Source organism: Triturus cristatus, chromosome 1_2 (genome assembly GCF_964204655.1).
Source record: "Triturus cristatus chromosome 1_2, aTriCri1.1, whole genome shotgun sequence".
Classification (NCBI taxonomy): Eukaryota; Metazoa; Chordata; class Amphibia; order Caudata; family Salamandridae; genus Triturus; species Triturus cristatus.
This window is the reverse complement of record NC_140580.1, coordinates 228,673,426-228,698,482: the sequence shown is the minus strand read 5'-3', so window position 1 is coordinate 228,698,482 and position 25,057 is coordinate 228,673,426. Positions and strand designations below refer to the sequence as shown.

Here is a 25,057-nt window from a genome sequence, read left to right as displayed (position 1 = left end):
TGGAACAGAGGTGGAGTGCTATTGAGCGTGAGGCATTTGCTGTGGTCTGGGCGCTGAAGAAGCCAAGACCATACCTGTTTGGGTCTCACTTCCGGGTTCAGACAGACCACAGGCCCCTCAGATGGTTGATGCATATGAGGGGTGAGAATCCAAAGCTGTTGAGGTGGTCCATTTCCCTACAGGGTATGGATTTCACGGTGGAACATCGCCCTGGTACAGATCACGCCAATGCTGACGGTCTGTCCAGATTTTTCCGCCTTAGTGATGAGGAACTCCCTGGGGTAGGGTAGTTCTCCCCCACTTTTCAGCTGGAGGGGACACGTGTTAGACCTGGCACCTTGGCGTGAGTCTCCCTTCCACTTTTTTGTCGCTGTGCCTCATGTGTTTAGCTGGTGTTAGCTGCTCAGAGCACTGTGCCCCTGCCAACCAGTGCCACAGTGCAAGTGCTCCCTATTTAAAATGTATATGTTGGTTGGATTCCATGATTGGACTATTTGGTTTACTGTCAGACCCCAGTAAAGTGCACCAGGAGTGCCCAGGGCTTGTAAATACAAATGCTGCTGGTGGGCTTGCAGCACTGGTTGTGCCACCCACGGAAGGCCTGGTAAAATGTATCTAAGGTCTGCCATTGCAGAACCTGCGTGCAGTCTGGTACTGTCATGCTGACTGGGTAAGTGCACACACTTGCCAGTCCCTAAACCTTCCCTTAACTTCATATTAGTCACCCCTATGGTAGGCCCAAGCAAGGGTGCATTGTAAGCATAAAGTAGGACAAGCCCTGATGTGTGTGGGGTGTCCTAATAGTGAATTAGAGCCATTTTCGTTTTTCACTATTGTAAGGCTACCTGTTCTCCATAGGCCAGAATGGGCTGTTAGAATTGTTACATTCTATGATCCTAACAGACCCAGGGAACATGGTAGAAATTCGAGTTTAGTATGCCTGAACTCAGAATAATAAAATACATCTTTTAGTAAAGTTTATTTTAATATTCTGTGTTTGCAAATACCACTTTTAGAAAGTTGGTATTTGCTTGCTTGACCATTTCAGGCCGCCTCTGCTATGATGTGTATCTGCCTGTCTGGTTGTGTGAGTGACAGGGCTGGGGAAACCCAGAGGGGCAGGGCTAGGTAGCCTGTTGGTGAATAGGAAGATTGGCAGTCAGATGGGTGGGAGGAGTACACCTGGGCTCTGAATAGGGTTGTGCTCTGCTACCACAATGCTGGCTCCACCTCCTGCGGAGCGGCTGATGTCTCTGCCCTGCACCCTGAAAAGAAAGGCAGAGTCATGTCAACAGAGTGCTCAAGAACTGGTTTGGACTGGGCAAAGGCCCCTCAACCCCAGAGGAACAAAGGAATTAGGGGTATAAGTATTGGGACCCTGCTCCCAAGAAATTAGATCCTGCTGAAACAAGAAGAACCTCTGCCAGAGGAGAAGGATCTGGGAAAGCTATAGGAGGAGTACTGTCCCTGATCTGGGGGATTGGCCTGCAGTGGTTGCCTTGCTGCTGAAGGAGAGGAGAAAGACTACTAAAGACTTTGCTTCAACTTGTGCTTTAAAAAGATCTCCAAGGGCTTGAACTGAGCTTGCCCCCTGAACGAAGTCCCAGGACCAGTGGACTTCACCCCCAGCTCCCCAGAGTCTTTTTGGAAGTGCCTGCTGCTGTTGTTGGGCCTTCTGAGGGACTGCGTGTCGCAGGGAGATGGAAGCGCGATGCAAGGAAGAGAAGCGTGCCGCCGTCGGAGCTTTGCCGTCGCATCTCTCAGAGAGTGTCGCCGCTGCAGCATCGCATCGAGCGGAAGCGTCTCGCATCATTCCGGAAGTGTCTCGCAACGCCGAAGAAGCGTGTCGCCATCGCAGCCATCGTAGCTGTCGCATTGCACCGCATCGAGAGAAGAGTCTTGCATCGAGGAGGAAGCGTGTCGCCATCGCAGCCATTGTAGTTGTCGCATTGCACCGCATCCAGAAAAGCGCCTCGCATCCACGGAGAAGCATGCCGCCGTCGGAGCCGCTGTCGTCGCATCTCGCAGAAGGGGTGTTGCCGCTGCAGCATCGCATCGAGCGGAAGCGTCTCGCAACGTCGGAGAAGAGTGCCGCTGCCAAGGCCGCTGTCGTCGCATCTCGTCAAGGGTGACGCCGCTGTAGCTGACGCATCGAGTCGAGTCTTCTCGCAACATCGGAGAAGCGTAACGCACCTGGAAGATCCCGTCTTTATTTCTTTTGCACCAAAAACTTCAACGCATCTGCATCGCTGCAACACTTTCGTTGCCCTGCGTGTCGCATCTAAGGTACATTGACTTAAAGTGTTGCATTTAAGAACTTAAGAGAAATAAGCAATCTTCTACCAACTAAGCAACCGTATTGTGTATTTTTAATCGTTTAATGGTCTTGTGATAATCCTATATAAAGAATCCTTATTTTTAATATAAATACCTGTGTGGTGTCCATTTGTAGTGTTGTCACTTGGTTACTGTATGTGTTCACAAATGCTTAACCTATAACGCTCTGAGATAAGCCTTGTCTGCTCGCGCCAAGCTACCTAGAGGGTGAGCAGGGGTTGTTTTAGTAGTGTAACCCCTTACCCTGACTAGAGGAAAGGTTCCCTGCTTGTCACAAGTACCTACCTGTGCCCACCAGAGAACGCAGATTCTAACAGATGCCAAGTTGAACATGATGCCAACTGAGTTAGAGAATCTCTGGCTTCTCATGGCTAAACACAGAGCCCAAGAACACACAAGTCAAAAGTAACTCCCAAATAGAGAAATTATTGAATTCTCACAATCGATTTACCCTGAATGCTCAAACAGTGAGATTTAAGATTCCTGGGGCTGCTGTTACATTGGTTTTCAAGTTCAATTGTTCCATAAAAACAACAAAGGCATTCAACAGTATTTTAAGCCCATTTGAGGTTCTTGATAAAAGCACAGCATCATCAGTGTATAATATAACCATGTGCAATGCAATAGGTCTCACATTTACGAGAGTTTGAGCTATTGGCATTTTAAATGACAATGCCTTTTATTCATGTGTTGTTTTTAAAACAGATAACTAAAAGGCATTGTCATTTACAATGCCAATAGCTTAAACTTTCACAAATGCGAGACCTTTTGCATTGCGAATGCGTTTGTGCTATAAAAATTAAACAAAAGCATTAGGAGAGAGCGTATGCAGGACAAAGCTATTTGAGAAACTAGTGCTCGGAGGCTGTAATTAAATCCTATTGAGTAACAACACACCTAACAGTGGGTGTTGCCATGGAAGGTTACAAAATGAGACAAGGCGGTCCTAAGGAGTGTCTACTAAGCCTATTGACCAATGAACAGCCACAGTTTACAGTGGCCAATGAAAAATATGGGCGGAGAGTGGGCGAAGCTTCAAGTCCCTACCTGAATACATCATGCCTCACAGAGCAGTGCATGCGCTGCCCAGGCTCGACCTAAAAACAGGAAAAGCCCTGTTCTCAACCACAGGCATGTCCCGACCATTAGTAATCAAAGCTTCCTCTAGCCATTAATGTACAAGAAAAATTATATTGAGCACAGCCTTGCAGGACCCCTTGAGAAAGACCAAAAGACTCTGCATTCTCCATTCACTCCGTGCTTAACTGAAGCTTTAAGATCATGGTAGAGGGCTCTTAGAAAAGCCACAAACCCTTGTTAACCCCCACATGTGTTTCTGGATTTCATCCTTCTTCAGTAGAGATAAAACGAAATTCCCCCTTCTGTTTCAAAAAGGCTCCCTTGAGCCACTGGGCTGACGAGCTCATGGGAGGCACCTGTGCGCCAGGGAGAGGTACAGAGACCTGAGAGGATTGTGGCAGCTTTCTCAGCAAACCCCAGAAGAATTTTGTTTTATCTCTACTGAAGAAGGATGAAATCCAGAAACACATGTGTCTAGAGATTAACAGCACTAACCTGCACCAACTTTGGTGAGACACTCTGCAAAATTTCAAGTAAGCATTTAAATTGAACTGCATGTACCAGGATGCAAAGGGGCGAACTGTGCTGGGAGGTAGCAGTATGCTCCCATCCCCCTTCTGTTTCAAAAAGGCTCCCTTGAGCCACTGGGCTGACGAGCTCATGGGAGGCACCTGTGCGCCAGGGAGAGGTACAGAGACCTGAGAGGATTGTGGCAGCTTTCTCAGCAAACCCCAGAAGAATTTCGTTTTATCTCTACTGAAGAAGGATGAAATCCAGAAACACATGTGTCTAGAGATTAACAGCACTAACCTGCACCAACTTTGGTGAGACACTCTGCAAAATTTCAAGTAAGCATTTAAATTGAACTGCATGTACCAGGATGCAAAGGGGCGAACTGTGCTGGGAGGTAGCAGTGTGCTCCCATCCCCCTTAAGCTTTAGGCATGCTTGAGAGACTCCGGAGAAAGCCAGACAATGAATAGGGTTACATGCCCTCCAAACAAACTTGCAAGAAATCTAATAATAGGTACCATGGTATTTTTTAACACCGAGTTTCCAAAAATAAATACTACATCACCAGAGATTAAAAATATTCTTCAAACTACTATTAGCACATTTTTCTGTGCTTACTTATTAACCTATGTTTATGCACCTTGCATAAATAAATACGTCTGCCGACATATTCAGAAAAGATGGAGGAGCAACAAGATCACAGCAGACCACGCAGCCTTCAAATCTGCCATCACCACATATCACTGCGTCATGAGAACAACAAAGAAAGCAGCCATTGAGGAACGCATCAATACCAATGCACACAACAGCAAAGAACTCTTCACTGTGGGCAAAGAATTTATAAAACCAGCAGACATACCCCCTTCTCAAGACCTGTGCGACAACCTCACCACCTTCTTCCACCACAAGATCAAGGAGATCTACAACAGCTTCATAACCCAAAACTCATCCACCCCACCCACAACCACCGCACTCAATGACTCCAGCCCCGAGCAGACCTTGACCAACTGAACAACCCTCACCTCGGACGACACCCTCAGGATCATGAAGAGCATCCACTCCAGAGCCCCTTCGACCCCTGCCCTCATCACATCTTTAACAGAGCCAGCACCTCCATCACACCAGAACTCTGTCGCACCATCAGCTGCTCCATCGAGTCTGCAACCTTCCCGGAAGACTGGAAGCACAAAGAGATCAACCCCCTGCTGAAGAAACTGTCTGCCGACCCGACAGACCTCAAGAACGACAGACCCATCTCTCTGCTCCCCTTCCCAGCCAAAGTCATCAATAAAGCCATCAACACCTAACTCTATGAGTTCATTGAAATGTACAACATCCTGGATCTCTCCCAATCGGGCTTCTGAAGCAACCATAGTACTGAGGCGGCCCTCCTTGCCACTACAGATGACATCCGCACCCATCTCGACCGAGGCGAGACTGCAGCCCTCATCCTTCTGGAGCTCCGAGCCGCCTTCGACACCGTCTCCCACCATATCCTCTCCGCAAGGCTCCACGACTCCAGCATCCGCGACAAAGCCCTAGAATGGATCCGCTCCTACATCACCAGCCGAACACAGAGAGTCACACTTCCACCTTTCAACTCAGAACCCACAGGGATCTGGTGCTGAACGCCTCAGGGATCCTCCTTCATCTCCACCCTCTTCAACATCTACATGGCCCTGCTTGGAGCCATCATCAGAAGCCATGACTCAAAGTCGTCTCCTATGCCGACGTCACCCAGCTGATCCTCTCCGTCACAGATGAACCCACATCCGCTTAGAGCAACTTCCATGTCAGGATGAAGGCAGTTGCCACCTGTATGAAAGAATGCAGGTATATATACAAATTGTCTGTACAAGAATATTTAAGTAATTGAATTGACCACAAAAGCACCTGAGTTCTAGGCTGTTTAGTCAACGGCGTTTCAACCTGAATGATTTCAGGTCATCATCAGGACAATAGGTCATTCATTTGAGGTAGTGCTTCTATGGAGAAAAGGGGAGAAGGGGTCGATCAGAAAAGGAAAAAGGAGTGGTCCCGGGGGACAAGGACAGTCAAATTGAAATATTAAAAAAGAAGTTACCTAGTAGAGAAGCATTAGGTGGGGCGTCATGTATGGTAGTAGCTCTTGATTATGTAGAAGGCGCTGTAGAAATCTGTGGGTGAAGAGGAATGTAAGAGGAAGAAAGGGAATGGTAGTTTTAACAATGGGTAATACGAGTGGAGGGATAATTACCCAGTGACGAATCCGAGAGGTCGTGCGCGTTGGCAATTAGGCCAGTGGCGCGGGAGTGAATCGGGGACAGAGTTCCAGAGGGCCGGGGACTGGGCGCGTCGGGAGCGTGAATTAAATCTGAAAAAACTACAAGACAACAAACAGATAGTCATAAAACCCGCAGATAAAGGCGGAGGAATAGTGATTATGGACATGGATGACTATGACAAAGAATTTCTACGCCAGTTGAATAACCCATCCCACTATCAATCCCTACCTGGAGATCCCCTTCCCGAGGTTAAAAATCAGATACATTCCATTACCAAGCGAGCCTTAGACTCTGCCATTATCACCAAAAATGAATATGCCTTCCGCAACAATCCGCACCCACGCACCCCAGTCATCTACATATTACCCAAAGTCCACAAAAACACCACCAATCCCCCTGGACGTCCTATAGTCCCTGGTTGCGGATCTATTCTGGAACCTTTGGGCAAATATATTGACTCCTTTCTCAAAGAATTTGTCAAAACCACTGACACCTTTGTAAGAGATAGCACACACCTCATAAACATCATTGAGGACACACCTTTTGATATCAATAATGACCTCATGATTGGTTTAGATATTGAGGCATTATATACCAATATTCCTCACACTGATGGCCTCTCTGTTATTGCACAACTCCTTGACTCACGCCCCAGACCAGTCCTTATCCCCACAGAATTCATTACTGATTTACTACACCTTGCACTCACATGCAACTACTTCCTGTACAAAGATACATTCGACTTACAGATCAAGGGCGTAGCTATGGGTGCTTGCTTTGCTCCCAATTTTGCCATCCTCTATGTCCACCATCTTGAAACCAACCTGTTCCTATTCATAAATATTCCATTCCTCAATAAAATCAACCTCTGGCGTCGTTATATCGACGATATCCTACTATGGCACGGCACACAGGAGGACCAAGCTTCTTTCATAAACTGGCTTAACAACTGCCAAAAGCACCTGAAATTCATTTCAGATATCAGGTACAATGACTTACCCTTCCTTGATCTCACTTTACATGAAGAGGATGGTACCATCGGAACTGCCCTTTACCGTAAACCCACCGAACGCAACACTCTCTTGATGTATTCCAGCTACCATCCTAGGGGCCTGAGGGATGCCTTACCATACGGCCAATTTCTCTGTATTCGGAGAAATTGTAAATGGCGAAAAGACTATTTTAAAGAAGCAGCCATTCTCTCAAAAAAACTGATCAGCAGAGGCTACCCTAAACGCATTGTCACCCGCGCTTCCAAAAGGGCTTGGTATTGCCACAGGGAGGTCCTACTTTCCCCCTCTCCCATACGTATCAACTCATGCATCCCTTTTGTGTCCACATATAGCCCTTCTAGCAACCTGGTCAGTAGGGTAATCAAAAGAAACTGACCTCTACTTCGGATCCATGCACCATTCAAAGAACCCCCTCTGTTCTCCTACAAGAGGGGTAACAACATTGCTGACAAGCTTGTCCACGCTATTACGTGGCCACAAACTGACAAGAGAATTCAAACAGTAACCTCACTCTGGGGTCTACCACCAATAGTTGGTCACTACAAATGCCAGTCTTGTATAGTGTGTAATTTTACACACAACACAAAGGAATTTGTTAACGATGGACATACCTACAAACTGAATCACTTTACCAACTGCCGTACTTCAAATGTTATCTACGCAATACGTTGCCCTTGTGATTTACTATACATTGGCTAAACCACACAGATGTTAAAGACACGCATTCTTCAACATCAAAGTCGCATTAGGTGTAATGTAGACACAGCACCCTTGGTCAGTCACTACAAAGAAAAAAATCACACAGAAACAGATCTTATCTGGCAGGTGATTGACTCCCCCAAATTGCCACTCAGGGGTGGGAATCTGCAGCTGTTACTTAATAAATGTGAATGCAGATGGATTGCACGTTGTAATTCTGTGGTAAAAGGGCTCAACACTCTTGAGGAATTGAATACAGTCATTACAGCTACATAAGTTTGTTTTTCCTATTGCTGTAACTCCCTTGAGCTAGCCCTATCACGTCTTTCTCGCTCTTCCCCCCCATTCTAACCAAGATATCTATTTGTCCCCTTTACACATTGGTCAACCCTGCATAATTGCATTTGCATTATTTTGCCTTGGTTGCATGCATTACTATTGCCAATAATTGACGTTACTTGTTTTGTATATACCCTTTGTCATCCATGTTTTGCAATTATCGCTTTAAATTTCACTACATTCCCTATGTACCCTTACTTCCCCCCTCGTACAACTTCATATGAAATGGGTTTGATTCGATGGAATTTTGGTTTGCATACCGTTTTATTGTTGCTAGTTATTTATATCCATCATTGTATTCAGGAATGTATACATTGACAATCTCTAATGTCCACCGCGAATCGAGTAAGATGCACACTGCAATTGTTATCTTCCACCACTTTCTAATTTGACTGCCTCAAATTGTAATTCGATGTTTTGTTATAATCTTTAACTTAAGGTTCTTACACTTGTGATCTATACCTCCTCTACTCCTCCCTTCCCTTCTCTTCTTTTCTTTTCTTTCCCCCTGAGTGCATCCTCGAACCCGGAATGCACTTTACAGTTTTCTTCTGCGGGCCCCCCTGGGGTACCTAACTCATCCTATTCTTTCCCCTGTCTAGTTGTTTTCCTCCCCCGTGACCACCGTCACGTGACCCACTACCGGGTTTTATTCTCACGCGTCTCGTATGCGTTTGCATCGGACGGTTCCCTGAGCGCCTTGCTCAGTCAGAGGTTTTGTTCCTCAATGGTGGATTGATTTACTCTCCAATTGCCGATTTTCTGATTTCCTAATTTCTTCATCCCGGGACGCTTTTTCATAGTAAGTACTTCCTTCCCCCTGACTTCGCCTGTCCCTTGGATGTCGTCCCCACACGCGCTACTGTGATATTCACCATCATTGCCCATTGTCTTTTCAGATTTAATTCACGCTCCCGATGCGTCCAGTCCCCGGCCCTCTGGAACTGCGTCCCCGATTCACTCCCGCGCCTCTGGCCTAATTGCCAATGCGCACGACCTCTCTGATTAGTCAATGGGTAATTATCCCTCCACTCGTATTACCCATTGTTAAAACTACCATTCCCTTTCTTCCTCTTACATTCCTCTTCACCCACAGATTTCTACAGCGCCTTCTACATAATCAAGAGCTACTACCATACATGACGCTCCACCTATTGCTTCTCTACTAGGTAACTTCTTTTTTAATATTTCAATTTGACTGTCCTTGGCCCCGGGACCACTCCTTTTTCCTTTTCTGATCGACCCCTTCTCCCCCTTTCTCCACAGAAGCACTACCTCAAATTAATGACTTATTGTCCTGATGATGACCTGAAATCATCCAGGTTGAAACGCCATCGACTAAACAGCCTAGAACTCAGGCGCTTTTGTGGTCAATTCAATTACTTAAATATTCTTGTACAGACAATTTGTATATATACACCTGCATTCTTTTGACCACTTTAAATTTTCTTCGAATTCGCCGTTCACGCTGTTTTGTTGCACCCTTGTGTCACTGCGCCATCCACTTCTAACTAACACGCCCAGTGCCCACTTTGTGTGTTATGGTCATTGTATAAATATATGTACTGTAGTGCTTCTCAACTACTTACAGAAATATATAAATTTGACTTTCTTTACCTCACCCCGATGCTGTGGTCTCCTCTCCTTTGTTCGCCTCCCCACATGTGATTGAATTCACTGCTTGTAAATTGTCAAGCTTAACTCAGACAAGACCGAAGTCCTCATCTCCGTCCTCTCCACCTGTGATGACTCTTCATGGCCCGCAGCACTCAGACTCCCACCCACATACCAAGCACGAACCCTCGGCATCAAGCTGGACACCTCAATCTCAATGAACCGCCTAATCAAAGCCGTTTCGTCGGCCTGCTTCCACATGCTCAGCCTCCTTTATATGATGTTCAAGTGGATCCCCACTGAGTCCAGGAAAACAGTCACACATGCGCTGGTCAGTAGCAGAATCAAGTATGGCAATGCCCTCTATGCCAGCACTGTGCAGAACGCCTCCACCAGACTCATTCTGAAACATCCCACGCCACAACCACATCACTGGCCACCTGAGACCCCTTCCCTGGCTTCCTGTCAACAAGAGAATCAACTTCAAGCTTCTCACACACGCCTACAAAGCCCTCCACAACATCAAACCTACATACCTCAACCGCCGACTCTCCTTCTACACTCCAACCAGGCATCTTCGCTCCAACCCAACTGGCCTTGGCTACCATCCCATGGATCCTCAAGACCACGGCTGGAGGAGGATTCTTCTCTTACCTCGCTGCAAAGACCTGAAACTCCCTGCCTCTGTACATGAGCCAATCACCATCACTGCCACAATTTAGGAAGGACCTCAAAGACCTGGCTCTTCAACTGAACCACAAACCTAACCCCCCCCCCCCCCACCCTCCAGGCCAGCGCCTTGAGACTCTCATGGGTGAGTAGCTGTGTTTTATAAGAACACTGACTGAATGATTGATTGAGAATTACTAGCAAAACCAATCAGTGGCGTCACTAGGGGGGTGTGGGGGGTGCGGACCGCACCGGGTGACACCCTCACGGGGGTGACACCAAAGGGCCGGTCCGGTCAGTGTGGTGTGGTGCACTGCAACCGTCAGTTCAAAATTTTATTGAAACCAGACCACAACCAGCAGTTCAGAAACCGAAACGCAACGACGCGCGCAACATAACCTTCAGCAGGAGGTGCCTGTGCGCAGCGTGCACTGTCTCCTCCGCCGCCGCGTCTGCGCACCTCGGCAGTGACGTCACGTCGTCACTAGAGGGGTGCAGTCGGGCGGCGTTGTTGGAGGATTCCGAATTCCGCAGCATTGGGCCCCAAGTGCGCGTGACTTGGCATCACGACGAGGAGCGGAGGTGAGGAGGTCTCAGGTCGCCACTTACACTATAATTTAATTTTATTCCAACTACTGCAAGGAGGAGCGGAGCGGAGTGGAGTCTGGTTTTTAAGGCTAACGGCCGCGGTCCGCCGACCGAGGTAGACATGTTAGAGTCATACAGCATGTGATATGAGATTCTCAGTGCAAATGAAAGGGGCAGTCCAGGCTCGGACGACCCTTTGTCGAAATGGGGTCTGAAATAGCATTACCCCAGGGCAGGGTTCTTGCAGTCTGTAACTGGGTGGGCAGAACCATGGTCTGGCAAGAAAGTTTCAAGAGACTCGGAAGAAGGCGGCTAAAAGCGTGGGCGGGACGAGATCTTGTTGCGGGAGGAGAGAGTACTGGAGTCACCGTACAGCCTCCTGGGAGAGATGGGATATTCTGTCCCATTTCACCGCGGCAGGTGAAAGAGCTCCCCTTTACGCACGCTGGCTGCCCTTTACATTGGTTTTGCCTAGCCCACTCCTCGTTACTCACGCCAGCCAATGACGTACCTCGATGAGAGCAATACACCCTTCAACCGAGCACTCCCCCCGACACATCGAGTGCTACCCGACCCATCCTAGGACGCAATTCGGCGCTTTGTGAAGGTACGAAGCGCTATACAAATGCAATTGCGGTGCAATACAACGCATTTGGGGAAGCGGCTGGTGTCCAGCTGCACGAGCCAGCTCTCGGCTGCGTCGTCCTTCGTTAGCCCTGCTTCCTCAACTTCCTCTGGAGTCAATAACTCTCCTCAGGCAGCGCTGGACGAGGAAGCGGGGGCTTTCTGGCGGGTCGCCGGGCCGCGTCACACAGAGAAGGTAGCTCAGACAGGGACCCCGGCCGCTTCGGTTCCCACCTGACCTCTCTGCGCTAATGACACTGTGTCTGCGAGGGCTCCAGCTTTATACGTAACACAGGTTCGCTTTGCCTGTTCCAAACACCTGAATTCATTTACAGTCCGCCCTTGCTGACCAGATAGCGCCTTATTATTGCACGGATAAGTCCAGCGTTAAGAAAGATGAGGGAGAGGCTTGACATGGGGATACACTTTCGTAACATAGGAACTCGTCAGTCCTTAACTAAACTCCTTTCTCTCCCCTCACCAAATGCAATGGGTCTTCTCCTGTGTCTGCCTTCAAAAAGGGCAAACTGAAAATATGGACGTCTGTGGGACAGAGAGAGAGACCCCCCACCCCCAGCCACTGCTCCCCGTCCCGAGGGGCTGCGAATATCGGATGCGAAGCAGCAATCGTCGGGATAACAGGAGTACAGGGGGGCCGGGCTTGACGAGAGGTACTGGTCCACTCCTACCCCCCTCCTCCTCTGCTCCAGATTAGATCACAATTGTACTGTGGCTTCTGTCACCCCCTGCAGCAGCAGCTTCTATTATCTCCCCCCTACCCCCGCCGCCTTGGGGTCTCATCGGACTGCACCCCATGCTTTGGTTGCATTAGTCTACCCAGCGAGCGCTGTCTCAGATCGCACGGAGTCCGTCACCCACTCCAGTGTTGTGTGGCAACAATCAACTCAGCGCCAAAGTGATGTAAGCTTACATTTCCTGACACCCTTATGTGTACCCCACTAACTCTCTGTGGCGTTACGCCCCAGGGGATCAACTGGTGCAGCAAGTGCAGTGGCACCAGGGCCCAGAGGTTTATGGGGCCCACTGGACCCAGATTATTGTTGTATTTTATATCTAAAACAGCGGCCCATTTCGTTTATTGGACTAAGGCCCACCGTGGACGGGACATCCGCCATATTTGCGACGGAGTATACCATCCACCAAACTGTAAACGACACACATGATCAGGGCCCACCAAACAGTACAAGAATCTAAATTAAGCCAACATAAAAGAACACATATCCAGACTGGACAGCTCTTTTTCTAGAAAGAGTGAGTATGAGTGACGGTCAAGGTGTGAGAGTCAATGAGTGCGATTGTGGGTTCAGGTGTGTACGCAAGATGGAATCTTAGATGTTTGGGATCCTTGGCTCCAAAGATGTGTGCATTTCTCCTCTGCAGGTCCACTCCTTCCCCACGTGCGTGGGACTCCTTTCAATGGTGGCCTAGGGCTCAGAAGAGGCCTTGGCTTACAGTGCCCATCCCCAAACCATCTTTCATGCATCAGCTGTTTTTTCAGCTCTCTGGCTACTGGGATTGAATGCACAAAATAGCCTAAGCTTGGACAGCTCTCTCACAAACCAGTTTCCAGGCTACCAGGCTGAGGGGAAGGGCACAGATTTGACAAAACGCCCAATTGGTTCCTGGAAGGATAAAAAGGATAAAAGGATGAATGCATGGGCAAATGGGCTGATGGATGTAAGGACAAAACAATATTTGCATGAGTGTGAGAAAGAAAGTGGCTGGAACGATAGAAGTCTGGATGGATGGCCGCCTGGATGGAGGTGTGGAAGGATGGACTGCTGGACTGATAAAAGGAGGGTGAATTGGTGGATGGATGAAGAAGAATGGATTGACGAATGGATGGGTAATAGGATGTATGAATGTTTGAAAGTGTGAGCGAAAGGATGGATGGATGGAAAACTAATAATGAAAGGGTGGATGGATGGAATGGTGAAAGGATTCATGAAAGTATGAAACGATGGATAGATGGATGTATACATGAAAGTCTTAAAGATGAATGGAAGGGGATAATTAGGGACCTCATTACTGTTTGTTTTTATTTTAAAAATCTGCACAGGCCCAGCAAGGCACATCATTATCATGGCCATGGATGCAAGGCAACAATAAAACATGTCCAGAGAACTGTTGATTAATGATCCTGCTGGAGAGCAGTCCTTTGCCTGTTGGTAGTTTTGAAATGCAGATAAACTGTATTTTATTTGGATAGCTCAGTGGGTTACTGCCTTTGTCACAGAGATTCTTGTGTTACTTGCAGTTCAAAAGTTACAATCCTAACACAGGACAGTGGCTATGAACTGTCATCAAAGACCTGCAGACAAACATGAATGGTATAGTTAGAACTTCACTTTTTTTGTGTTACTATAAAGTTAGAAATTCCCCAGTCTTTCATTATTTTAATGTTGCTAAAAAGAGTTTGGGCCGGTATACATTTTTATTAGTAAAGCCAAGCCCCAACCACTACGGTATGCTTTAAATCCTGAGTTTGTGCTTCCCCAGCCCAAACCCTCTTTAAATTTACTGCCCACCAGTATGGATGCCACCATGTGATTCCTACATCTTGTAATCCTCATTGGCTCATGTGACATTCCCTGTAGACGGAATTACATACTAGCGATAAAACCGGTCCTGTCATTGCCTTTCTGTTTTTATTTAATTAGCAATCAGGTCATTAGGGCAACTGTGGAACATATTTTAAAGTGCGTGCTAATTATATTTACTGCTATATTTAATGTTTTAAGTTTGAAGGTGATTTTGCTAATGTTTTTTACGGGAATAATGAAAGTAGAGCTGGATGGGGCTGATATGGGGCTGGGGCCTGAAGGTCAGCTGTGAGATAAGGTACACAGGAGCGGGATGGTCGAAAAGTGGATAATCGGGCCTGGAAGTAAGTACTTGTGTTAAAACCGGGCCTGTTGGAATTTGAGGGTGTGCACTTACATCCAGACATCGCTCTTACTTTCAAATAACTCTCCACGTGCTCTGTATACACACAGAATTGATCCGTTGTATACTGGTGACTGTTTGCAAGTAGATATAATCTAATCTAGGGCTTGTAGGCTAGTGGACTCGGAGCGGAGGAGGTCGATGCGGTAAGTCGTGAGGGGGTGACACCATGAGTTACCCGCACCGGGTGACACCAACCCTAGTGACGCCACTGAAACCAATAGGCCTGGCTTGCATTCTGAGGCCCAGACAAAAACATCTATAAAAAAAAATAAAGCATGTTGCAGGGAAAAGACACAATGAAACATGATTCATTTCTTTACACATTGCATCTACAAGAAAAATAATTTTATGTGGGATGGTCCCGAGTTCTTTTGAGATGTACCTTAGTCCCTCATGCACTGTAATTCAAGCATGCCTTATGTAGTAGACTAACAGACCTAACAATGAATAGCACTATATACTTTGTAAAGAATTGGTAACAGTAGGTGTTGGAAACAGCTGTGCTGAGAAGCCAGACATAAAAGCTAGATGTGCTCCAGCTTGGTATGTAAGCGAGTGGCACATTCTTTCAAATCCAGACAGTATAGGCCCAATTCATAAATCATTTTGCACACCTAAGTCAGTGGCAGAACTGCCGATTGAGATTTTGAGACACAAATCTCGTTCATGCATATATCTAAGGAAAGACAACATGCATGTGGTAGGATAAAGTGTGTTTTCAACCAGGGCAAGTGATATACTAGCAAGTGCATATTGTGGAGTGCATGGATAATGTCTTTTTATTGCCAGTAGTGGAATAAAAAACAGTTGCATGCGTAGAAGTGAAATAAACTGACAATAGTGGTTATTTCAGAAAAACTACCTTTTTCGCAAGTAGTCTCTTCATCTGTTTCAAAAAGGAAAAAATAAGTTTATTAATTTTTTTTTCTTGAAAAGAACACATATTCTTAGGCCTTGAACATTTTTATTTGAAGTTAACTTGCCCAGGAAATCTTAAACTTTTTATTGGTGTTCCTCCTCGTGTCAGTAGAGTGTGCTTCCAGAGTGAGCACGCCTTTACATGACTGCTTGTGTTAAAGGACCTTGTTGTGGAGGATAAAATTACCACCATCCGAACACACCATGTTCTGTTTCTCACTCCCTGGCAAAAACAACCCCACACCCCCATAAATAAGATCATTACTTACAGCTAATCGTCATTACCCCGATTAAGGTCCTCTTTGTCCCAGTCCTAACATGGTGAGGCTATCCCGCCCGAGACAGGCACTTCACACACTGTTCATTTTTTTATTTCCTATCCCCTTAAAGGCTCCTCCCTCCCAGAGCAGAGTAACAACTCAAGATAGGTGTAAAACTGATAAGGAGGGACAGAGGAACCCTGACTAGGATGAGGAGGACCTTAATCAGGGTAATGAAGTTTACAGGTCAGTAATGATCTCAATACCCACTCATAGGACCTTCTCATCCCAGTCTTAACATGGTGAGGAAATCACGAGCAAAGAAGACCACGCATCTGAAATGCTTATGTATCATTTATTAAACACATCAATTACTTCATTGCTACCTTAACCACACCAGAACCAAAATTGTCCAGGGTAGAACTTATCACATAGAGTCGACAGTGACTAACAAATGTGTAATGGGATGTCCACGTGGTTGCCCTACAAATTTCCTGAATAGGAACCCCACCTGCCTCTGCCCAAGAGGTAGAAGCCGATCTTGTTGAATGAACTTGAACTACAGAAGGGGGAACCTGACCCAGAGATTTATAAGCCTGGCAGATATCCTGGCGCACCGATCTGCTCAGAGTAGCAGAAGTACCCTTTTTACCTCTATTTATACTACCAAAAGAGAAAAATATTGAATTAGATGACCTGAACTCCTTTGTGCGTTGAAGGTAAACCAATAAGGATTACTTGATGTCAAAAAAAGAAGAAGGCTGATCATTTCCTTCTTGAAAACTGGGAGAATTATCTCCTGCTCAGTAGCGGCTGCTACCGACCAGGGGTTATGGGGGCAGTGGGCTTGGGGGACAGACGGAGGGAGAGGGGGAATAATTTTTAGAAAAGGACATACTTTTTTTCTGCCAACCGCTGCCTCTTCTTTCTCTGTCCTCCTCTCTGCACGACAAAGTACACAACCTCCCAGAAACCCTTGGCCAATCACAACACTGCCTTAGCAGCGCTATGATTGGCCTGAGCACTGTGGTTCGGCGCTCAGACAGGGGCTGGCAGGCTGTGCATGTTCTCCACGCAGGCTGTATTACAGCCTGCGTTGAGAACATTCAGAGCACTCATGATGCTTTGGCTGCCCGAGATGGCACAAAGGCGTCATGCGCACTTTAGGTGCTGCTACCACTCATCCCCCTGTGGCGCACAGGGAAACCAGTCCGACCTGCCTGGCTTCAATGCAAGATGAATACAGAAAACAAAAATGATAATGAACGTTATTATTTTATTTTTTGTATTTAGCTTGCAGCTGAAGCAGTGGGGCGACGCTCCTCCACCTTAGCGGAGGTGCCGCCACTGCTCCTGCTGCAAATGAAACTTTGAATTCACTTTAGGAATGAACTTTAGATCAGGCCTAAGCACTAGCCTATCTTGAAGAATCTGAAAATATGAAAAAGAAACAGCCAGGGACCCAAGCTCACCTAGGCGTCTGGCAGATGTTATTGCCAACAAAAAAGATGTTTTTGCTGATACCCAAATGAGATCTGCCTCTTCTAAAGGTTCAAACTGAGCAAGCTGTAATTATCCCCAGAACAGTAGGCAAATCCCAGGTGGGAGGAATGGGCTGTGTGAGAAGCCTACCCAAACAAAAATCTTCAAAAATTTAAAAGCTAATGGAGTAATTTTCTCCAAATCACGAGTAGAACCTCTAAAAGCTTTAAGAGCCACCTACTGGGCTGCCAGCATTGATGGAGACAGATTATTAGGGAAACCCTCTCTCAAGAACTCAGGTATTTGAAAATGATCCACCATCACTTTTATCAAAATCCTCTTATAGAACATCATTTAGCAAAGAAACTCTTTTTATATGAAGAAAGGGTCAATTCCTTTCTAGACAATTGGATATATTCTGCTATTAAAGTCTGAGATACATGCGTTTGGAAAGACTCAACAAAAGTGGAAACCACTGCGCCTTGGACAGAAGGTAGGTATCAAAATCACTGGTACCTTCTCTTCCAGAATCTTCTAAAGCACCACAGGAAGAGGGGAGTTGGAGGGAAGGCATACAAAAGCCCCTGGGGCCAGGGAACTGACAATGCGTCCACCACCCAGGTGTGTTGACAATTTACCTTAGTGCAAAAGACTGGTACCATTGCATTGAGAGGGGAGGCAAACAAATCACACTTTGACAGCCTCCCACACTGCTGCCAGTTCCCTCCACCTGGAGGAATGGGCCATGGACTCCTATGGCCATTGTCCTTTGCACTTTAGCTCCCCCAGGGTTGCCCCGTAAGCCCAGAATCTACCATCTGTTATCAGATGGACAGATGACGGGACTTGGAACGGAATTCCCTTCTCCAAGTTGGGTGTATGCAGCCACCATTGTAGTTCTTGGACAATGGCAGAAGACACAGGTACCCAGGCCTGGAAATTGGCTGAGTCAGGATCCCAGGGACTCAAAAGGTAATTCACTAATGGCTTGAAGTTTAGACGAGCCCATTGGACCACCACAGTTGCCGCTGACAACAAGCCTGTGACCCTCAACCAAAACATGGCGGGAGCTACCACCCAAGACAACTGACAACGCAGGGTTGACTGTAAGGAGATGATTATGTCCCATGGGAGAAAAACAGCCACTTTCTTGGTGTTGGAGATTACTCCTATGAACTGAATCTGTTGCACCAGTTCAAGGTGAGACTTCAGGAGGTTCAACTTGAAACCCATTTGCTGGAGAAGACTGGTGGATGACGTTACCGCTTTCTGAGCCTTATGGAGAGAAGGAGCAGAAATTAACTAAGGGCAGATGAAAAACCTTTAAGCTGTAATAAAGCCACTACTGGGGTCAGTACCTTTGTGAAGGTCCTTGGAAGACAAGCTGAAAGGCAGGACTTGAGACTGATAATAGCAACCCTCGACCGCAAACCTCAGGAACTGTTGACACACAGGGTGGAACTGAAATATGGAAGTATGCATCCTACAGATCCAATGTCACCAAAAAGCAGTCTCTCTTGACCAACAGGATGATAGATTGAAGATTGATCATGCGAAACGGTTCCTCTTTGACATATTTGTTTAGGGATTTCAAGGGCAGAACTGGATAAAAAGAACCACCATGCTTTTGAACCAAAAAATAACCTAATAAAAAACTTTCATTTCTTGATGAGGGGGCACCGGGATCACTGCCTTTTTCAAGAGTAATTTTTCAAGTCCTGTCAACATGACCCCTGCCTTCCCCTTGTCCCTTAATAACACTGGAGAACTGAACACATCTCTTCGAGGAGGAGAGAGAAAAGGAATCTAATAACCTTGATGAATAACTGGCATAACCCATTTGTCCTGTATTAACCATTCCTCTTTGAAGAATGGAAGTATTGCTCCCACCTCCATATAGTAATTTCTGGGCTGAGTTCAGAAAGGATTGTCTCTGGGGCCAGGATTTGCTGGCAAACGCGACTCCCCATCCTCGAGCCCAGCCACGAAAGGGATCACTGGCATCCTGTTGTATCTGGAAATTTCATTTCTGAAAAAAAGATCTTTTCCACTGAAACAATTTGAAACGCTTCAAAAATTTCTTCTCATTTACCAATCTTTGCAACACATGATTTTAATCTCCCCCCGAAGTGTTTGGGACCTGAGAATGGGAGTTTTTGAACTGATGTGCCTCTAGTTTCCATGGTTTCATCCATAATGCTCTGTGACCTGCTATTGCTATACTTGCTGCAGATGCTGATGCCCACAAATTATCGAATGTTACATCAGAAAGAAACATAGGCAGAGCTTCCATCTGTGCCAGGACTGGTGTGGGATCCTCCTTCTCCTGGATAGCCAAACATTTTCTCAAAGTCTTTCAAGAAAACCTAGAATGCGTAAGCACCATAAGTACTAGCTCAGAAACCAAAATGAGACGCTGCACAGGACTGTTTAAAGGTAGCTTCTACCTTTTTGTCTACGGTGTCAAACAGAGTGGATTTCACAGTTGACAACGAGAAAGAAGCAGCCATGGAGGCTGCTGGAGCGGGTAATTAAAAAAAATGTGTATACCCTCCCCATTTTGCATGTTTATACTAATTAGATTAATTAATTAAATATAATCGAACTAATGGATTGAGGTGGAAATTACTAATCAACCTTACTAATGACTGAAATACACGTGGGATTGCTTTGCATGACTTTATTAAATCGTAAACTAAATTATGTACGCATACTAATGATAGACAATTAGAATATTGCATGATATATGTTGCTTTTGTGATGTATTTGTGATTTGTGCTTTATTTTGTAAGTATAAAACCGCTTGAGTGTCGCTTATTGCTAGATAAATACACACACATATGGGTATTAGTGAGGGAATAACATTTATTTAGTCATTTCTATGTATTAATTACGTTTTGTGTTTCTTTTGCTTAAGTTGACTATTTGGGCCTGCCACAAAATGGCTGTCTCTGATACCTAACCAGAGCGTCGACGCTGTATGAGGTTTGGGTGAAGTGTGCCTGCGCTGACGCCAGCTACAGTGGCCTCGTCATGACCCTAACCAGACTGTACCCATCAAGGTCATCCTGGGAAGCAAGCCAGCTTTTCAGAAAGAACAATAAGACGCCTCTAAAAACCGGAACAAGCAAGATTGATGACATCAGAGACATTATTTGGTGTGAACCCGGTCATACGATTTCGATTGACCAATCAGAGGAACTGAAGACCCATTTTTGTTACAATTTGTCAATGATTTTTACTATAAATTATGGTAGAATAGAGAGGTGGGTGTGGGTTCGTTTCTGGCCTTTCTCAATTTCCTGACGTTATGCTGACGGAGAGGACGGTGACGCTGCAGGACAGCTGTTTCCCTGAATCTTTGACGGACTGAATTAATGCCCAAACTCCTGATGAACTGAAATTACTAAATTTGATGGGCATAGATTTGCGAAACTACCAGATTTGACATCGAGGACGACAATTAGCCAGAATAGGTAAATATGATTGGCGACTTGATTAAATGAATGATTTAATTTGCATTAATTAGATAAAGATTGAATTTAATAACTACAGAATGAGTTGGGTTGTTTATTCATTGAAAATGTATTAATGAAAAGGTAAATTAGAGAATTGGAAGTTAACCTAAACCTGCAACTAACTGATCCATCCCGATTTAAGAGGAATACTAAAGGTGAAATTCAGGGCCTAATGAGTATCAGAAGGTTGCGTAGATTTGTTGCTCATTAGGGTGAAAAGGTAATTCCTTTCATGCCAGCGTTTGGAAGATAATCGCCTCCCAAGAAACACAGATTGATGGTGAGTGAATGTTGGTGTTATGGGCCCCACCAGCGAATGTATGGAAAGTGTATGTTTGTGAGATCTTTGGTCTGTGATGGAGGGAGGGGGATTTTGCACTCCACGCTGGAGGAAGGCCAAAATACAGTTCACTTTTGGAATTTGTGGAAACTGTTCCTCAACCTGTTCTATAAGATATCTTTTGTTCAAGAACCTTGGAACACTCTGTCAATATCCTTCCACTCCTTGAGAAGAATATCCTTTATAATGTAATTTAAAGGAAGATCACCAGAGATGCACTGTACTGAGGATAAAAATCTTGTTCATCAATAGTTCTTGGTGTAAATCCTAGTTCTTCCCGGTTATGGACCAACATGTCCTGAAAGATTTCCCCGTGTACATACTTTCCTTTAGGGGAAACATCTTGGACATCTTTCAGGACACATTTCTGGTGCTTGGCTTGGGGTTCGTTGAGAGCCGCATCCACAGCCCGATCAATCATTTGTTGCAGATCAGATTTAGATATCTGCAAAATATCATCCTCCTTCAACACTTTCACATTTTTCCCTGTTGTGCCACCTTTCTTTCCCCCACAGGAGAGGATTCCTGAGATGCTTCAGTTAAGGTGCAGGTGAAGGTACACAAAACACCCAGAAGTCCACAGTGCTAACAGCACTGCTTATTATTTATACTGTTTCCTAGCAACAAAGACCTTGTTGCTCAGAAAAGCCAGAAAATTCAGTGTGCAGCTGCCAACGATCCACGCATTTATCAGAAACAAAGTACATTCCAGAACACTGTTTCTGAACCAGAGAACCACTAGAACTCGGTCCCTGACCACCTACTCGCAGACCGAATATCAACGCTCCTCACCCCAACCTTGCACATGACCAGAGAGCACGATTGTGAGGGGAGAAAATAAAACAAAGCATGCCGCTTTAAAAACTAACACTTCCCGCCCCAGTCTCGCGCATGGACGGGGAGCGCAGCCAACTAAACAGTAAGTGCCAAGCAAGGACAGATTGGTACTGCAGGAACTTGGGCATTGGACGATGGGCCGGTGTCTCAGTGCCCTCTGTGGGACTTTTTTTCCCTTTCCCAGTCCACTGAGGGCCCTGGACAGGGAGAGTAAAGCAGCCTTGCTGGGCAGCCATGTGAGATGGCCATTCAACAATTATCAGCTGTGGCCTCTCCTTGACCCTCTGCCCTGCCAGGCAATCAGGCTGATGGTGGGCTGGAGAGCCGGTGATTGTGTGCCAGAATAAGCCTCCCTGGGGGCCAGGTGTTGCTCCGTGCATTGAGGAATTTTCACCTCAGCCCCCCTGGGGCCCATGCAGACCAGAAACAGTGTTTGCATTTGACACCTCACCCACAGCCCTTCTCATTCATGGCATAGTGGGAGAGGAAGAATGGGTCTCGCTGTGGGGGCCAGGTGATGTGAACTCACTGCATCTTCACCTCGAATGTGGGCCACTTTTTTCGGCAGTACCAGGGCCAAATTGTGATCCCAATCCGACAATGGTGCCAAACATGTAAATTTACAAAACGGCGAAGATAATAAAATGAAAAGCGCAAACCTTACCTGTCGCGGACAGGAAAAAGTACAGGTCTGTAGGAGGAAGTAATGAGCCTTTAAAGGGATAGACATTTTTTATAAGGACTAGCGTGTCAAGTGCTTGTCTGGGGGTCGGGAACACCTCGCAGTGTTAGGACTGGGACATGATGGTCCTATGCGGGGGATAATGATTAGTCAAGATGTCCAGTGACTATATATGTCCTAAAAAACAGGGAATGGCAGACGGTTATGATTTTCGACACCAACTCTGGACTGGACTCTGCACTGATTTTCTGTGATAGATTTTATTTCCTGTAATGGGAATTCGGTGTTAAAACACTTTAAACAATTGTTAATTTGGTGGTGTTACAGCCCTAATCCAGCAGAGAGACTTTTACAGCCTGGCAACTGTTTTCTCCCCTACGAAATGCTAGGTGTCAGATTTTTAATTTACTCTATTTCCTACACATGGTAAAATAACCACAGTTTCTAGAATGAAGCCTGTTGCTTTGTCCGCAAGACATTATTTTGAGTTATGTGCATGGATTTGATGCAATTTCAAGAACTTACCTTTTTCTTCCGATTCCAAGATTTCCTGTAATACCCTGAAAGAAGCAGATTGACGGGGTGGCTCATCGGTCTCCTGGTTCTCTTGTAGCATCTTGTACACCTCAGACTCTTTGTCGATCACTCGAGTACTGGCAGGCGGCTCCTGTTCAGAGCTGCATGGGATTGAAATAGGATGAATGTACAACTAACAAAACCAGGGCGCAATGCAACATACTACACCACTTAATGACGTCAGGGCTTGAAAAGCTAACTGCTCATTGTGCACTTTTAAAATGGTTTTGTTCAAATAAAGTGAGCATGCACCAATAAACATGGATTTCTCAAATTATACAAATTGAGCGCATCATTGTGTATTACTTATCATGCACCTGAGCAAGCAGATGTGAGAAATTATGGTCTGTGTTTTGCACGGGTGGATATCCCTGCTGCTCTCCTACTATCAGCCCAATGAAATAAATAGGGTTCAGAATCACAAGACTAAACAAATGTACTTTAATGAGTTCTTCAACCAATACAAAGAACACAATTTGTCATAAGGAACTCCTAAATTAGCTATAATAATTGGATTGCAGATTGTAATGCTGTAGATTCACCTGCACACTCCTGCCATCTAATGTTGGGCTCTGACATTGCAAGCTGGGTCTCTTCAAAGTAGTTCAAGTTTTGAGGGGCCTTGTGTTGTCTCAGCTGAAACCTGCAATGCACCAGGACACAGACTGCACCTTAAATAGATTTTTCCCCTTCTGGGTAAATGTTGGTTTGACTGTGTGAAGCACTTTAGTGTCTGAAGTGGAGAAGAATATTTTGTGATGAACTACACGAATAGTGATAGAAAGGCCACACATGTTGCTCTGAAGTTGCCTCTGGGGAAGTGGGTAGGGCACATGTGTATCTACAGCACTGCAAGCTGCAAACCAATTGTTGCAGATACATAATGATTTCCTTGTGCAGCATTTTCGTCAGATCACTTACTGTGAATGGACTGAAAAGCATTACTCAAACTCTTAAAGCAGTTCGTTGAGAGCAGCAGTGAGATATCTTTGAAATAAGGTCTTAAGAACTGCTCGTCTGACTTGTGCATCTTGTTGTCCACACAGCAGTGTTTGATGAAGGTGTAGATAGGTGCCCAAGTAGCATCTTTGCAAATCAATGCTAATCGGATGTTGCATGAAAACAATGTGGCACCCTTTTTTGTGCACAGAATGGGCTCTCGGTACAGAGTGTAATGAATTTTACAGTACATTTGGGCCATACGCTCCTTTTTGGAGATTGGTTTGCAAAGCTAAGGATGGTGAAACACAGCAAATAGTTTCCTGGTCTTCCTGGTGGACTTGGTACGATCAACATAATACATAAAGGCTCTTTTACATCCAAACTATGCAAAGCCTTTTCCACATGCAACTGAGGATATGGAAAGAAGGAAGGCAATTTGATAGACTGATTAACATGAAAAGTAGATACATTTGGTAAGAAGTGAGGAGGTGTTCAAAGAACTCCAGTCCTAGTGCACATGGATGAAGGGCTCTTCAACCAACAAAGTTTGCAATTCACCTACTCTACCAAGAGAGTTGACTAATACAAAGAACACCCCTTCCCATGACAGACGCTGCAGTGGACAAGAGTGCAGGGACTCAAAAGACCCCCTAACGTGAGTGAGGACAACATTAATGTGCCATGAAGGGATTGGTGGTGACCTAGGAGGGATTACCTCTTGAGAACTTTCATAAAGATTTTCAAAACACAATTGGTAAAAATATACTGGTGTTATCTGACTTGTAGATAGGCT

General features: G+C 45.7%; 1 protein-coding gene across 8 annotated transcripts in view; it reads right to left on the bottom strand.

Moving 5' to 3' along the window:
• The window catches only part of PDLIM1 (PDZ and LIM domain 1), a 426,157-nt gene that overhangs the window by 40,029 nt on the left and 361,071 nt on the right, over positions 1-25,057 (bottom strand). For 4 of the 8 annotated variants that reach the window (XM_085603519.1, XM_085603524.1, XM_085603523.1 and 1 more), the window contains 2 exons: positions 23,272-23,423; positions 15,572-15,595 (listed from right to left, as the gene is read on the bottom strand). In XM_085603519.1, coding sequence (XP_085459645.1) covers positions 15,572-15,595; positions 23,272-23,423 — 176 coding nt within the window. The remainder of the gene's footprint in view (positions 1-15,571; positions 15,596-23,271; positions 23,424-25,057) is intronic. The other 4 variants (XM_085603525.1, XM_085603526.1, XM_085603522.1 and 1 more) reach the window with 1 other exon arrangement.